Below are 13,506 nucleotides of genomic sequence, written 5' to 3'. Positions count from 1 at the left end.
TGTCTATGGAAAAAGGAGGCCTCCTGTCAAAAATCTCATAGTTTTGTCTCGAGCATAGAAATATAAAACGAGATCAAATTTTGTTGCGTGAATTTCGGGATATTTTATAAATACTGCAAGATGAAAGCTATTGAAGTCGTAAAAAATAATGGGGTTCAAAGAAGAAAAATTGATTTTCACCAGAAATATGTACCCGGTTATGAATTCCACCGAATCTTTTCTTTTACATTCGGTAACGCAAACACCTAGTGTCCCATTGGTAGATCCGCCTAATTAGTTTCGTATTTACCAGCGGTTTCGTAAAAAAAGCAATTGGCCTACATCACTTACGATTTCCCATTAGGAAACCCAGGCGATGGCCCAGAGAAACAACAACCTGAACGAATATTACGAGAGTCTGAGAAACAACGTCATCACCCTCCTGGAGCACGTCCGCCTGCCCGGTGGCGGTCCGAACCCGGAGAAAATTGGACAGGAGAATTTCGATTCTTACCTCACCAAGCTGCAAACCCTCTGTACCCCCGAATCCTACTGTAACGAAGACAGTCGGCCCCTGTACGAAACTGTTAAATGTGCGTTGCAAGATTTCACAGTATTACCCACGCCGATCTAAGCTCTGTGTTCTCATCATTTTTTGTATCGACTGTCAGTTTTGACGAGGAACTGCTTCAGTAACAGAAGATTGAGAGAATTTTTCCGTTCGGTGAGTAACAAAAATTTTCAATAGCGCATCCACCAAATAATTGAATCGAATGCATCCACCAAATATTGATCGTCAATTTTCGATGGCTATCTAACCCTGCAATGATGAATATCTCGAATGCTGTCCTCCAAATTCTATCGAAATAGCTCTAAATACAAGGTCATGTTCAACACTGCGATTTTTACCGAAAATAAGAAATGGCGGAAGCATCTCATCCTAGTTGAACTATATTTGTATAGATGTCTCTGAAATCGTGTTGATTGTGACTGAATTTATAAAAAACAATAAATCTAGTTTCGAAATTCCTGTGATTTTAGTATCTTTCCTGGACTGTTGAGGTCCAATTTCGCATTCCTGGAATGTTTATTTAGATTTTTCCAAATTCAACGATCCAAGTGACATCTGCACGATTTTAGATGAACCGCTTTAAATGGAGGAAATGCATCCACCATTTCTTCCGAAAATCTCAGATTCCATTTTGAAATTTTACCATTTTGGAATGATTTCTCGAAGGGGAAGGGTTGCAATAATTATTTTGTTCTGTTCTCTCAAAGATAATGTATCAATAATTATTATCGCCCAGTACTGAAGCAATTCCTACTATTAATTTCGACATGAAGAAAAATCCTCAAATGGTTTAAATGAAGAACTTGTGCATTTGTATTTACCCTAAATGTGTTTTTGTTGATTACAACATGAACGTTTGGGTATTATTTGGAAGCAATGTTCGATGTTAGAATTACTAATTGTTGGAAACAAAGTTTCGAAGCAATTGATTCGAATATTCAGTTAGCATATTCGTTAGAATAACTCTTTGTACGTACTCATAAAATGTGATCTTTTGTAAATAGGTATGTACGGAAAAAGTGTAAAGAAAAATTACAACTCTGTTTTAGAATAATATTGTATATTTATATTGTAAATACTGTTTTCGTTTTGTTATGATTAAAGTGTAAGTATTTGAATTGTTTTTATTCAAATCATATAAAATGTCTCTCTGTTGATCAATTTGTACAGAATATGCTGATTAAGTCATATTGAATTGTTTGAATTATTCGATTAGTGCAATAAATATGTTCCTTTTTTATTCTGCGATAATTATACTTTGCTAGTGATATTAAAATTCTAGTGTTGTTTTGTGTTCCCTTACACAGTTTCATCATAAGAAAACACAGTGTTTGATGACTTCGTAAATTCACTAGTAGTTTGAACCCTTGTGCAATAATCCATCTTTCAGAGAATGAGTAGATCCCAAAATTCCGAAATTCGTTAATGAAATTGAGTCCCCAAACTGTGTTTTATGCTGAATGGAGATATTTATACATTCATGTAAATAATATTAATGAAAACGATTACAAATCATGATTATTTCGATTTGTTTCCACCAAACATAATATATGTTATATTAATGTGTTATTATGAATTCATTTAATAAAAAGAATGACTTTTAATCTTCCCTTTCATAATTTCATACACCTTGAAAAGAAACAGAATTCGAATTTAGATATTATCCAATAGGCACGAGAGCTTAAGAAACCGTAAGTACTATAGAAATTCTACAAAATTCCGTTCATGTCTCTTGTAAAGGGATGGCATAAAATAAAAAAAACATTTTATTTGGTGAAAGTCATTTATTTCTATCAATTATCACAAATAAGTTACATTTGGATGTCGAAATAAAAATCGAGGAGCAATTTGACCTCTGTAAATCCAATCCATCAAATCTGTGTTGTAACATCTCAAACCAAAATTATTTAAATATTCTTCATCCAATTGATATAAATTTCTCAACTTGACTTAGTTTTCAAACAAAACAAAACATTTTTATTCAACAGTTGATTCATCAAAAATTTCAACAAATGGTGTACATTTTAAGGGATGATCTTCCCTCAACCTCGAATTAAATTAGCAAATCACAACAATTCAAGTCAAAACTTTCGAAAAAATCATGTTCATTTTGTACTACTTGATATCGTCCTATTTTTATTCAGTTGCTTCAATTTTCAATCATTGGATAGGTAAAACTTACAATATTTCAATTTATGAAAAATATTACATCATCAAATCGAAGCTTAACTCGCTCAGTTAGACTAAAATGACCTAAAACCAGTTGGAAAAAATTCACATTATCAATTTCCTAATTTTCTGAAAATTCAACAACAGGCATATCGAAAAGTTTCCATCCTAAAGAGTTTCCACAAAAATCCAAAACAATTCTTCAAAACTATATTGGTATGATAAATTCTCACTGCCACTTATTTTTAGTGTCGATTCGATCAAAAAATCGAAAATCGTGGCAGAATCATTGCACTACATTTTTCAAGCATATCTAGCAAATTTCCGGAAGCAGTTCTCGATATTTCTGAGACACAGAATACACCCAAACGATAGAATGTCAATATAGGAAATCTTCGAATTTAATGCAACAATCTTTCTATTCTTTGGCATATTATGCAACCCCTCCATTATCATGGAACAATTTTCATTCTCCCTCAATTCGTGAGTGTCTCAAGTCTGATCCTACAAACTCCTCAACGTGGGGGCACCATATCTGGACGGGAAATTTCATTTAGAATCAACTTATACAATTGTTCAAAGACTTACTGTTGGCGTTTGTCAGAAGTCTGTATAAATGCGAATTCGGAAGGACGAAGGTCTCATTTTGGTTGAATACTTCATTATCAGCAATGTTCTGCAAATCATCGAAATGATTTTTGGGTTCGGGGTCATCTACGAACTCCTCAGCATTAGCATCGAATACTTCGTCTGTCACCTGAGAAGAAAACGCATTTGTGGGAGTGATCCTATCTAAAAAATCTAAAAAAGTTTCTTCCGATCCCCGTCTCGTCGTTCCAAGCGGAATGAAAGTATTAAAATAATTCCGCTAATCTTGCTAAAGAAAGTATTTATTGAAGGAATTTCTTCTTGTACATTCCTGATATTCGCTTGGTAGGGGCAGAATGTCGAAAAATAAACCAATAAACAGAGGTCTGAAATCACTTCTTGGAATATATGGTCAAAAATTATTATTAATATCCAAGAAAAGCGAATTTAATGAAATTTAGTCCTCATGTTCAATTACCAATATAAGAAGATAAACCCATTTATCTTTATGAATATCTCAGATAATGATATTCTCAGTAATCCCTGTCTTATATTTTGTGTTGAATAGTTCTCAGAATATCTTTTCTTGTTCAATTGCCATTTCCTTACCTACCTGAAATAGGTATTGAGAAAGTTAAATGACTTCTTACCTTCTAATACAATGAATAGACCTATATCAGGCAGGTAAGGAAATGGCAATTGAACAAGAAAAGATATTCTGAGAACTATTCAACATAAAATATAAGAATGATAGAGATTACTGAGAATAGCATTATCTGAGATATTCATAAAGATAAATGGGTTTATCTTCTGGTAATTAACATGAAAAGATTTTACGAGAACTAAATTTCATTGAATTCGCTCTTCTTAGATATTAATGATAATTTTGTGACCATATATTTCTTTTATCTTTACAATCATTACATCAAAAATGCAGCTTATTCCAAGAAAAGTGATTTCGGAGCTCTGTTCACTGAACTAATATAAATTTAAGACTTTCTCGATTTGAAAGTTCAAATTACGATTTGAAAATAATTTTTGACTGCCGATTGAAAATTTCAAAACATTTATCGAGAGCATAGAAAAAAGTTTGTGCTCCGACCAATCAGAAAGTATCACGTGAAATCCTTAGCAACGCATTCAAATAACATGGCAACGAGAAGAGCGAACGTCGTTTGTACCAATTTTCATGATTCTCTTCACCCAAAGTGATCCATTTGGACCACAACTTTTTTATAATACCGTATCGAAATATATGCTACGAAAAAAAACATAATAAATAGATCAAATCAAGCAATGAACCGTTCTTACCACGAAATCGCTCTGCTTGAAAATTTCAAATTCCTGCTCTTCGTTTCCCCTCATTTCACCGGAGACGTTCAGCTCCTTATTGGATTTATCCGCATCGCCTCCTTCTTGCTTCAAGCATCCGTTGTGTTCCTTCCTCTGATGATGCAACAACTTAGCCTTACTAGCGTATTGCTTATGGCACCATTTGCAGTTCTGCGGGGAGGTGGTAACGCTACCTACGGTCTGGGAGAACGACAGGTTGGGCAGACCGGCAACCTCCTGATAAACCCCCTGCTTTCTATTGCTCACCGGTAGAGCAGCCCCTGGGTGATTTTTCAGGATGTGCAACTTTCGTTTGGAGCTGCTCTTGTAAATTTTATCGCAATATTGACAATAGTAATCTTTGGTGGTCCTGAGTATTGGTAAATTGAGTTCCGGCACCGAATCCAGACTTATGTCAGGGTGACGTTTTGCCAAATGGTTCACGAGCATACCTAAAAAATTTGGAAAATTGGAATTTGCGGAAACTGTATCATCTGCACTATATTATTGATATTTATTGTTTTTTTCTTATTTTTTCGTTAATTTTTTGTTTGTTGGATAAAAAAGCTAAAATAGCAGCGCACTAACCTCTTCTCTTGAAACCGATCAGGCAAGGATGACATTTGTAGATAAATCGATGAAAATCAGTGGGCTCAGCCTTAGGAACGAATTTCTTCGAGTCGTTCTCCTCGCTCTGCATACCCTTGGGTTTATTGTTCTCCCTCTCTTCCGAATGCACCCTTTTACAGTGTTCGGTCAGCTTATCCTTCCTCTTGAACTGCTTTCCGCAATGCGAACACAGAAATTCCCTGTGATCCGAATATTTCAAGAGGTGGATCTTCAGTTTATCCATCGTGTGGAAAACTTTAGAACAGTGTTGACAGGTGTGCTTCTGTTCGCTGTGGAACGCCCGTATGTGTTTGCGTATAATACTGTAGGCCTTGAATTTTTTGTTGCAATGGGGGCAAGTGTATGTGTTGTTCACGCAATGCTTCTGAACGTGCAATTTCAGTTTCGGGACGTGTTCGAAACGATCTTTGCAAATCGGGCACTGGTATATACTTTCACCGGAAACGTGAGTCTTCAAGTGGCAAATCAACGCGGAGTTATTCATGAACCTTTTCTTGCATTCGTTGCACTGAAGCGGCTTCGATTCCTCAGGACCGTGGATGAGCATGTGTCTCTAAAAACGGAGGAAAATTTGAAATGGGGAAAACCGATAGAGGTCCTACTTTCGGAAAGAGATTTACCTGAAGTCGCTCCCTCAACGGATAAGACGTGTAACAATGAGGACATTGGAACCTTTCGGGGATTATTTTATATTTCGGCAAAGAATGGGTAGAAACGTGAGAAATCAATTGTCGTTGTGTTGGGAATTTCCTGTTACAAGCCGGACACATGTAACAATTTTCGTTTTCAAAATCATCGTCATTCTCGTCTTGATTATGCAGAAGATTATGGACTCTATAAAGGTTCTCAGTTTGAAAGACAAGATTACATTTGTCGCATTTATAATTCCTAAAAAAAAATTAATCGGCATCAAAAAGATAAAACTAATTCTTCATTTTAAAAATTTCATACACTTACCTTATCACCACAAAATTTTCTTCGATATTATCGTCAGGTCCGTTATGTTTCACCAGGTAATGTTGCTTAAGGGCACTAAGTTTAGGGGGGTTGAACACTTGATCGCAAATTTTACATTGCCAAGCTTCTGTGATAGAAACTTTCAAAAGTTTCTTTTTGCTCTTCCAATTTTTCTTCCGACACTTTGTGGGCTCGCCACTTTCATCGTGGATATTCAGATGATTCTGCAGCTCCTGAGAGGTAGGAAAATGCTCGTTGCATTCAAAACAAGGCCACTGCTCCTCTGTTAATTTTTTTTCCAAAACTGGCAAATTATATTGGTTTGCATACGTGAAGCTATAACCAACCTTTAAAAGGGATAGATGGAATAATATAACTGTTAAAATGATATAAGAGACTTACTTTGAGTTCCTGTTTAGGCAAAATGTTCCGTATAACAGTAAAATAAAGACTGTCCTCTAGTTGACTAACAACCATATTTTGCTCCTCATACGACTCAGCTTTCCTTATAAAACACATCCAATTCGATTGTTCTGAAATCATAGAAATTAAAAAAAAATCAATTTTATTCTTCAATTACTATTACCTTCATCTGATATATCTAAACCAAGAATTTTATCCTCCGCATCTTTCAATAAAAGTTCCAGTCTTTTAGACTGTGTGATAATTTCCTCCCTATTTTTCAGAATACCCTGAACAGGTCCAAATTGAGTCCTTTTCCTTATACATTTTTTGGCGAAAACTGCCCAATCTAGAAATTTCAAAATAAGCTATCAATTATAAATAACCACCAACGCAACCTGTACCATACCTTCCTCTACTTTCGTAATTTTCAAATAAGTTTCAGGTAAAGTCGCCCTTGCTCGAGATGGAATTGGCTTGTCAATAATATTGAAAACTTTTGATACTAAAAAAAATTCAATCTATGGCATTCTTCATCTGATGGAGTATGAATTACTTACATAACTTATCCTCACATTCTAACTCATCAGGCAACACTTTTTTTCTCAATTTTAAATATTCATCATCTTCAAATTCATCTTTCACGCCAGAAAAATCAGAGATAAAATTTGCAACAATGTTGTTACCATCACTGGTACTAACATTACCATTTATTAAATCATCAGGCAGATTATTTTTTAAGGTGCTTTCGTCTATTGTAAGCAAATCTGAATCCAACAATGGACCAGGGGATAAAGATTCTAAGAGTTCTTCCTGCTCTACTAATAACTCCTGAGTATTTACACTATAAGAAATTCCTAAAAAAAGAGTGGATAATTTCTGTCGATCACCCTCAAGGAATGCTGAACTCATTTCACTCACCTGTGGCTTGATCAGTTATTAGTATTTCAACACCTTGTTCTTTATCCACACTGGGTAAACTTTGAACACTAGGAATATTGGTAGAATTTTCTAACTGCAAATACTCTTCTCCAACACCGCTTATCGTAGTATCATACAACACTGTAGGAACACTTTCAAGAGCAGAATTGTTGTTTTGTGTGCTAACAAATGCACTGTTTTCTCCTATAGAATTTGCAGAGACCAAGTGATGAATTACAACTGGATTAAAATTGTTGGGTTCATTATAAACCGTACTATAATCGGCAAGGGAATTCATATTTGGATCATAAGAGCTCACATGTTGCAAATTCATAAAGTTCTCAGATGATATATTTGGGTTTGTTTCCCCCTTAAATTCATCCTTAACATACTCCACCTATAAAAAAAGGTCTTTGATTTTGTAACGAATGAAAATACCAACTTACGGCTATGTAGAGCAAAGTAGAGTTGTTTGGGTTTGAGGTCACTATGGAATTATGGGCCCATTCTGATTCATCTTTATTCAAGACATGCGACAATGTTTGTGATTGTAAACCACATTTTTCCAAGCTCTCCATATCGAATTGAGAAAGTTATTAGAAAGATCAATGTTTCACATAATAAATTCAAGGAAATCGATTTAATTTATTAATTCATAGTCTCTAATCAGACAACACAAAATTCGAAATCGCTTATTATGAAATCAATAAGCTTTACAAAAAACATTCAAAAATATCATTAGTTCAATGAATTATCAATCCAATTTTCTAAACAGATGATAAAACAACAAAGTGTTGACACTTTTGACAGGACAGAGGCCATGTTGTCATGTTCTTTTTCTTCTTCCTTCGAGGCAAGTTCTTCATTTGACATAAAGAAGAAGAATTCATAGACACTCTGTGTTACACTTTGCTCTATGCCTGAAGTTCTCCTATGATTATTTGTCAAATGTCAAATTAGTTCTGTGCTGGAAACGTCGTGTTTCGTTTCGTTTCTTGTTGATGAGTACGTTATTTATTTAAAATATTTTCATTACAAACATTCGTGAAGTTTGTTCGAACGGTCTTCGATACATACTTTTAGTGCACCACTTTATTGAAAATGGGTTCAAGCAGTAAAAAGCATAAGGATCGTGAATCTAGGAAAAAAAGACCTGCATCAGAGTTGGACGAAGTTGAGTCGCCTAGAGAAAAAAGGCACAAGCATCATCATAAACATAAGCATCGTAGGGACAAAGAAAAGAAAAGGGAAAAATCTAAACCAAACTACACAAGTGATGGTAAGACAATTATAAATTGTATAGTAAGTACATTTTCATAATTTGAATTGAATTTTTCAGATTCTGATGTAGTGGAAGTTCAAGTTGAACAGAATACAAGAAAATCATCACCTGAAAGGCCCAGTGTTAATGCAAGCAATTCTGAAGAAGCAAATAATGGTGCTTCTGTTGATAGCTTATCTATTGAAGAAACAAATAAACTAAGAGCCAAATTAGGATTGAAACCACTAGAAGTAGGTTCATCTTCCACATCACATAATTCTAGAGAACCAGGAGAAAGTGATGATAAATATAAAGATGATTGGGGTGAATTCCACCATAAGCCAGCAGAAAACTGGTCAGACAAAGCACAACAAGAAAAAATACGGGCCAAATTAGCTGAACAGAAAGAAAAAAGACGACTCCAGAGTCGATACTCAAAGGTTAAATCGCTTGGACAAAGTGATAGTGAAGAAGATGTTAATTCTTGGATCGATAAAAGTCGAAAGCTGGATCAGGTTAAAAGGGAAGCCGAAAGAAGGGTGAGTATTATTTTTTTTATTGTAATGTTTAATATTAAATAATATCTGTGTTAAGATGTGTGAGTTGGAAATATCACGGCCTTATTTGAGGAGACTAGTAAGGTGCCAGTAAGATAATGTGAGTTTCAAGGAATGGAATGGAAGGTAAGTGGGAATACAATTTAAAAACTAGAAATTGTTCTTGAAAAATAGTTTATGTATTGTTTCAACCAACATAAGAATTTTGGATGCGATTGAACTAATTTGATCAAAATAATTAGTTTCCTGAATTTCATAAACAAACTACAATTCATTCAAAATGAACTTCATACTTCGGTCTGTATAGAAAAGTCTCTGATTTTCAGAGACCATAACTTCAAATACACAAGGTAGTGAGTAATGAAATCAATCAGTTCTACAGGTACTCTGCCTAGTTCAAGGTGAAGAACAGTTATTTCCAGTTTTTTTTCTTATGGGGACAAAATTATGCATTCTCCTTTGACGAGGATGGTAAGAAAAAACTAACAACGGTCATATTTCAATAATGCTGGCAAACTGCCCCATCTAAGAATGGAAACTCTGTACTGTAACTATTGCCAGAAAGCCATTTTTTTTTTTTTCATAAAAACCTGAAATATATTAACAAAAAGCAAGTATAACATTCTAGTATATTAATATATGTGTTCAAAGGTCCATTATGAACGTTGGTACCATCTTACACAACTTATTATCAACTCAAATAACTGTGGAGCTAAGAAGTTATATGAACACATTTTTCACAGATATGTTTAATAATTGACATGTTATAAAAATTAAGTGCCAATAACGTGGCCATCCTTTAATAATTAGAAATTTTCTTTAAGGCTAAGGCTTTGGAAGAATTAGATGCTCAATTTGGAATCAATGAAATCATTGAATCTGAAGTGAGAGACAGAAAAAGACACCAGTACACGGCCAGAGACCTCAAAGGCTTAAAAGTGGATCATAACATTGATGATATTATAGAAGAAAAAAATGTTATTTTAACACTTAAGGATAAAGGTGTTTTGGAAGAAGAAGATGATGTTTTGGTGAATGTAAATATGGTGGATGACGAAAGGCACAAAAAGGTAATTTTTTTATTCTTTGGTGTTTCATTTGAATGAAGAGACACACGTTCACCTCTTTCAAACTGTGAAATAACTTATTCGTTTTCAGAATCTTGAGAACAGGAAAAAAAGCAGCGTTTATAACAAGTTCGAAGAAGAGTTCGATCAATTCGGCAATCCCATTGAAAAGTCGGTACTTTCTAAATACGACGAGGAAATACACGGCGAGAAGAAAGAAACCTTCACCCTCGGTTCAGACATATCGTTTGAAGCTAGGAAACAGCAGGCGATAAGCGAAGCTGAAAGAGCTAACCAAACAAAGAAGAAATTAGAGAAGATTGCCGAGAAAGAATTGAAATTGGCCTCGGAGTATTACGACGAGACGGAGATGGCCAAATTCAAGAAACCCAAGAAGAAGGTTAGGAAAATCAGACCCAAGGGAAAGCTGTTATCCGCAGATGACTTGGAAAACATGACTAGGGAAGCTAAAAATGTCGATTCGAAAAAATTTAATATCAAACTGGATGACTTGAATATAGATGACACACCTGGTATGTATATTAAATGAAGATTAAATCAAGAGAAGTTTCTTCTGAATGTGATTGCTAAATATTGTTCTCTTTCAGAAATTAGTGTTCCGACAGACTTCAGCATAGACGAAAAAGATGATGAACTCGAACAGGCCATACACAGGGCTAGGAAAATAAAACAAAGGGAAAATGTGGTTGCAGAACTCATTCAAAATACGGTCATCAAAACGGAAATCAAGGAAGAGCCCATCGACGGTAGTATCGTATTGAACACAACTGCAGAATTCTGTAGAACTTTGGGTAAGGATTTATAATTTTCCATTAATGATTTTTCCTATATTTGTCCTTATTATTTCAGGTGATATTCCAACTTACGGAAAAGCAGGTAACAGGGATGAAGCTGAAGAGTTGGACATGGACTTTGAAAGCAACGTGAAGGAAGATAATTCCGATGAAGACGTTGAAATAATCGAACCAACAGGTTGGAACAGCATCGATCCCAACGTGTCTGTTAAAGTTGCCGAAGTTAAACCTCAAGAGGTTCAAATTTTGGACGAAGAACCAGACGTTAGTAAGGGAATGGGAGCTGCCCTCAAAGTTGCCATGAGCAAAGGTATGTTGAGAACTAACCTTCAATTTTTTTTATTATTCTTATTACAGCTGAACTTGAGGGCTTTGTTTCTCAACAATGTGGTTGTGAAATGTATTTATAACTCATATCACAGTCAGCTTTGTTGAGTAATACAGCACCTCATTTCCTTCCCCGCAATATATTTCAGTTTCATCTGAGAAAATCGTGATTTTTGATTGAAATTGATGAAACTTGTATGTTCTTGGGTTCACCATCTGGATGTGGAATGTTGTTGACTCATATCACAGCCAGCTTTGTTGAACGCGAGTATATGCGAAAAATCTTCGTATTCCTGTAATTGAAGTTTTTTATAATATTTATTTTTGAGGTTTATGATCGAAATTTCAAGTCTCCATTTCTTTCTAGGTTACCTTGAAAAAGAAATCAAAAACCGGCCGAGCAATTCAAGGCTTGCTCACTTACAAGCCCAGCATTATTCAATCGAAGACAAAGTGTATGGGGAAGACGGTGAAAGGGGAGGCAGGAGAGGCGATCGTTATGCTGGACCAATACAAGATTTCAAGGAAAAAGATGGATTCAAACCCAATGTCAAGTTGGAATATATCGATGATGATGGAAGAATATTGAATTCAAAAGAAGCCTTCAGATATTTGTCACATAAATTCCATGGGAAAGGGCCAGGAAAGAATAAGGTCGAGAAGAGAATCAAAAAGAATGTACAAGAACAGTTGATGAAGAAGATGAGTTCTACTGATACACCATTAGGAACACTCAACATGTTGCAAGCAAAACAGAAAGAAAGCCAGTCCCCTTATGTGGTTCTTTCAGGAAATAAGCAGTCCCAAAGTACTATGATTTCGAAGATACCAAGGCACTAGATACAAAGCAATTGTATATTATAAATAGTAATTATTATAGTAGAAAGTAATAAAAACAATGTAATTGGGTAATTCATATTTATTTCAAATAAAATATCTATAACAAAAATACTTGGTCATTTCAACATGAGAATTGTAACATCTGTACATTCACAATTTCTGAACTTTATGTTTAATACAATAACATTTCAGAGCTTCCACTTTATACCATAAATACATCCCAAGAAACCGATAAAATAGTAAAGGGAGTCTATTATTTTTATCAAAGCTTATTTATTCACAACTTCCACGATGGTTGTATTATTACCTGAATTTCAGAACGATGTACAAAATGAAAAACAAGGTAACAGAAAAAAGAACAATATGGAGTATACTACAATTATGTGAATTCCTAGACAACTTCAATACATTATTCATGGTTTTTCCAAGAAATCCTCCAGTACGTTCCAAGTCATCGTCAATATCGTTCATTAATCTATCCTGATACCTCACTTCATTACCAATATCTATCGATAAAGACTTCAAAACATTAACTTTATCCCGCAATTCCTCTGTTAATTTATCGTTTTCGTCCTCGATTTCGTTGGACCTTTGGGGGAGAGGCTCATAACTGTAGCCAGCGTGATTTCTCCTCATTGCAGATTTAAACTGAGCCAGAATGAAGGAGTTTAATTATTTTTATTGAAGTTCTGCACTTACGTGGAAGGAATATTGTGATTAGGCCAAATGTCACATTCGTAATTGTTTATTGGTTAGGTCATAGAGTTCAATAATAACGTCATAAGCAGAACTACCAACCCCTGCGGCATGAAGTTAGCTTCCGGGTTTTTGAGATTGGCAACATTGTTGTATCTGTCATAGAAACAAAGAATAAGCAGAGACAATTCTCTATGGTTGTAAGTTCATATTTGATGTTCTGTGTCACAAAGTAAAGATGTTTTCAGATTTTTTTCTGTTTTCTTGTCTCTGGCTGTTTTCTGATGTTACTCTTTGCAAAGAGGAAAATCAAAGATTAATCTTTGAGGAAAATCTTTACCGAACAGAGTTTGATTTTAATCTTTGGTGCCATCACTCCTTGGCGCCCGCTTCC

At 34.9% G+C, this 13,506-nt stretch overlaps 4 protein-coding genes across 6 annotated transcripts in view; 2 read left to right on the top strand and 2 right to left on the bottom strand.

The window, feature by feature from the left end:
• The window catches only part of LOC123313852 (myelin transcription factor 1), a 267,619-nt gene extending 265,465 nt beyond the window's left edge, over window positions 1–2,154 (top strand). For all 3 annotated transcript variants that reach the window (XM_044898928.1, XM_044898927.1, XM_044898925.1), the window contains one exon: window positions 344–2,154. In XM_044898928.1, the coding sequence (XP_044754863.1) occupies window positions 344–613 (270 nt within the window). In that variant the 3' untranslated portion in view covers window positions 614–2,154. The remainder of the gene's footprint in view (window positions 1–343) is intronic.
• A 762-nt stretch (window positions 2,155–2,916) lies between these two features.
• LOC123313715 (PR domain zinc finger protein 10-like) lies at window positions 2,917–8,344 on the bottom strand. The gene is made up of 12 exons (XM_044898698.1): window positions 7,996–8,344; window positions 7,550–7,946; window positions 7,189–7,485; window positions 7,038–7,133; window positions 6,813–6,977; window positions 6,629–6,759; window positions 6,227–6,573; window positions 5,890–6,157; window positions 5,228–5,822; window positions 4,619–5,091; window positions 3,308–3,476; window positions 2,917–3,254 (listed from the first exon to the last, which is right to left on the bottom strand). The coding sequence occupies exons 1-12, from the start codon at window positions 8,125–8,127 to the stop codon at window positions 3,235–3,237; spliced, it is 3,090 nt and encodes a 1,029-aa protein (XP_044754633.1). The 5' UTR covers window positions 8,128–8,344; the 3' UTR covers window positions 2,917–3,234.
• Window positions 8,345–8,510: 166 nt separating this feature from the next.
• Window positions 8,511–12,488, top strand: LOC123313648 (U4/U6.U5 tri-snRNP-associated protein 1). The gene is made up of 7 exons (XM_044898615.1): window positions 8,511–8,828; window positions 8,889–9,349; window positions 10,192–10,437; window positions 10,526–10,967; window positions 11,043–11,246; window positions 11,305–11,559; window positions 11,944–12,488. Exons 1-7 carry the CDS (start codon window positions 8,651–8,653, stop codon window positions 12,414–12,416), a joined length of 2,259 nt encoding a protein of 752 aa, XP_044754550.1. The 5' UTR covers window positions 8,511–8,650; the 3' UTR covers window positions 12,417–12,488.
• LOC123313650 (BET1 homolog) lies at window positions 12,478–13,168 on the bottom strand. The gene has a single exon (XM_044898616.1). The coding sequence runs from the start codon at window positions 13,050–13,052 to the stop codon at window positions 12,720–12,722; it is 333 nt and encodes a 110-aa protein (XP_044754551.1). The 5' UTR covers window positions 13,053–13,168; the 3' UTR covers window positions 12,478–12,719.
• Between the last annotated feature and the right edge of the window lie 338 nt (window positions 13,169–13,506).

Source organism: Coccinella septempunctata, chromosome 5 (genome assembly GCF_907165205.1).
Source record: "Coccinella septempunctata chromosome 5, icCocSept1.1, whole genome shotgun sequence".
In the NCBI taxonomy this organism is placed as follows: domain Eukaryota; kingdom Metazoa; phylum Arthropoda; class Insecta; order Coleoptera; family Coccinellidae; genus Coccinella; species Coccinella septempunctata.
The sequence above is the reverse complement of the archived record's forward strand: the minus strand, read 5'-3'. Positions and strand labels throughout refer to the sequence as shown.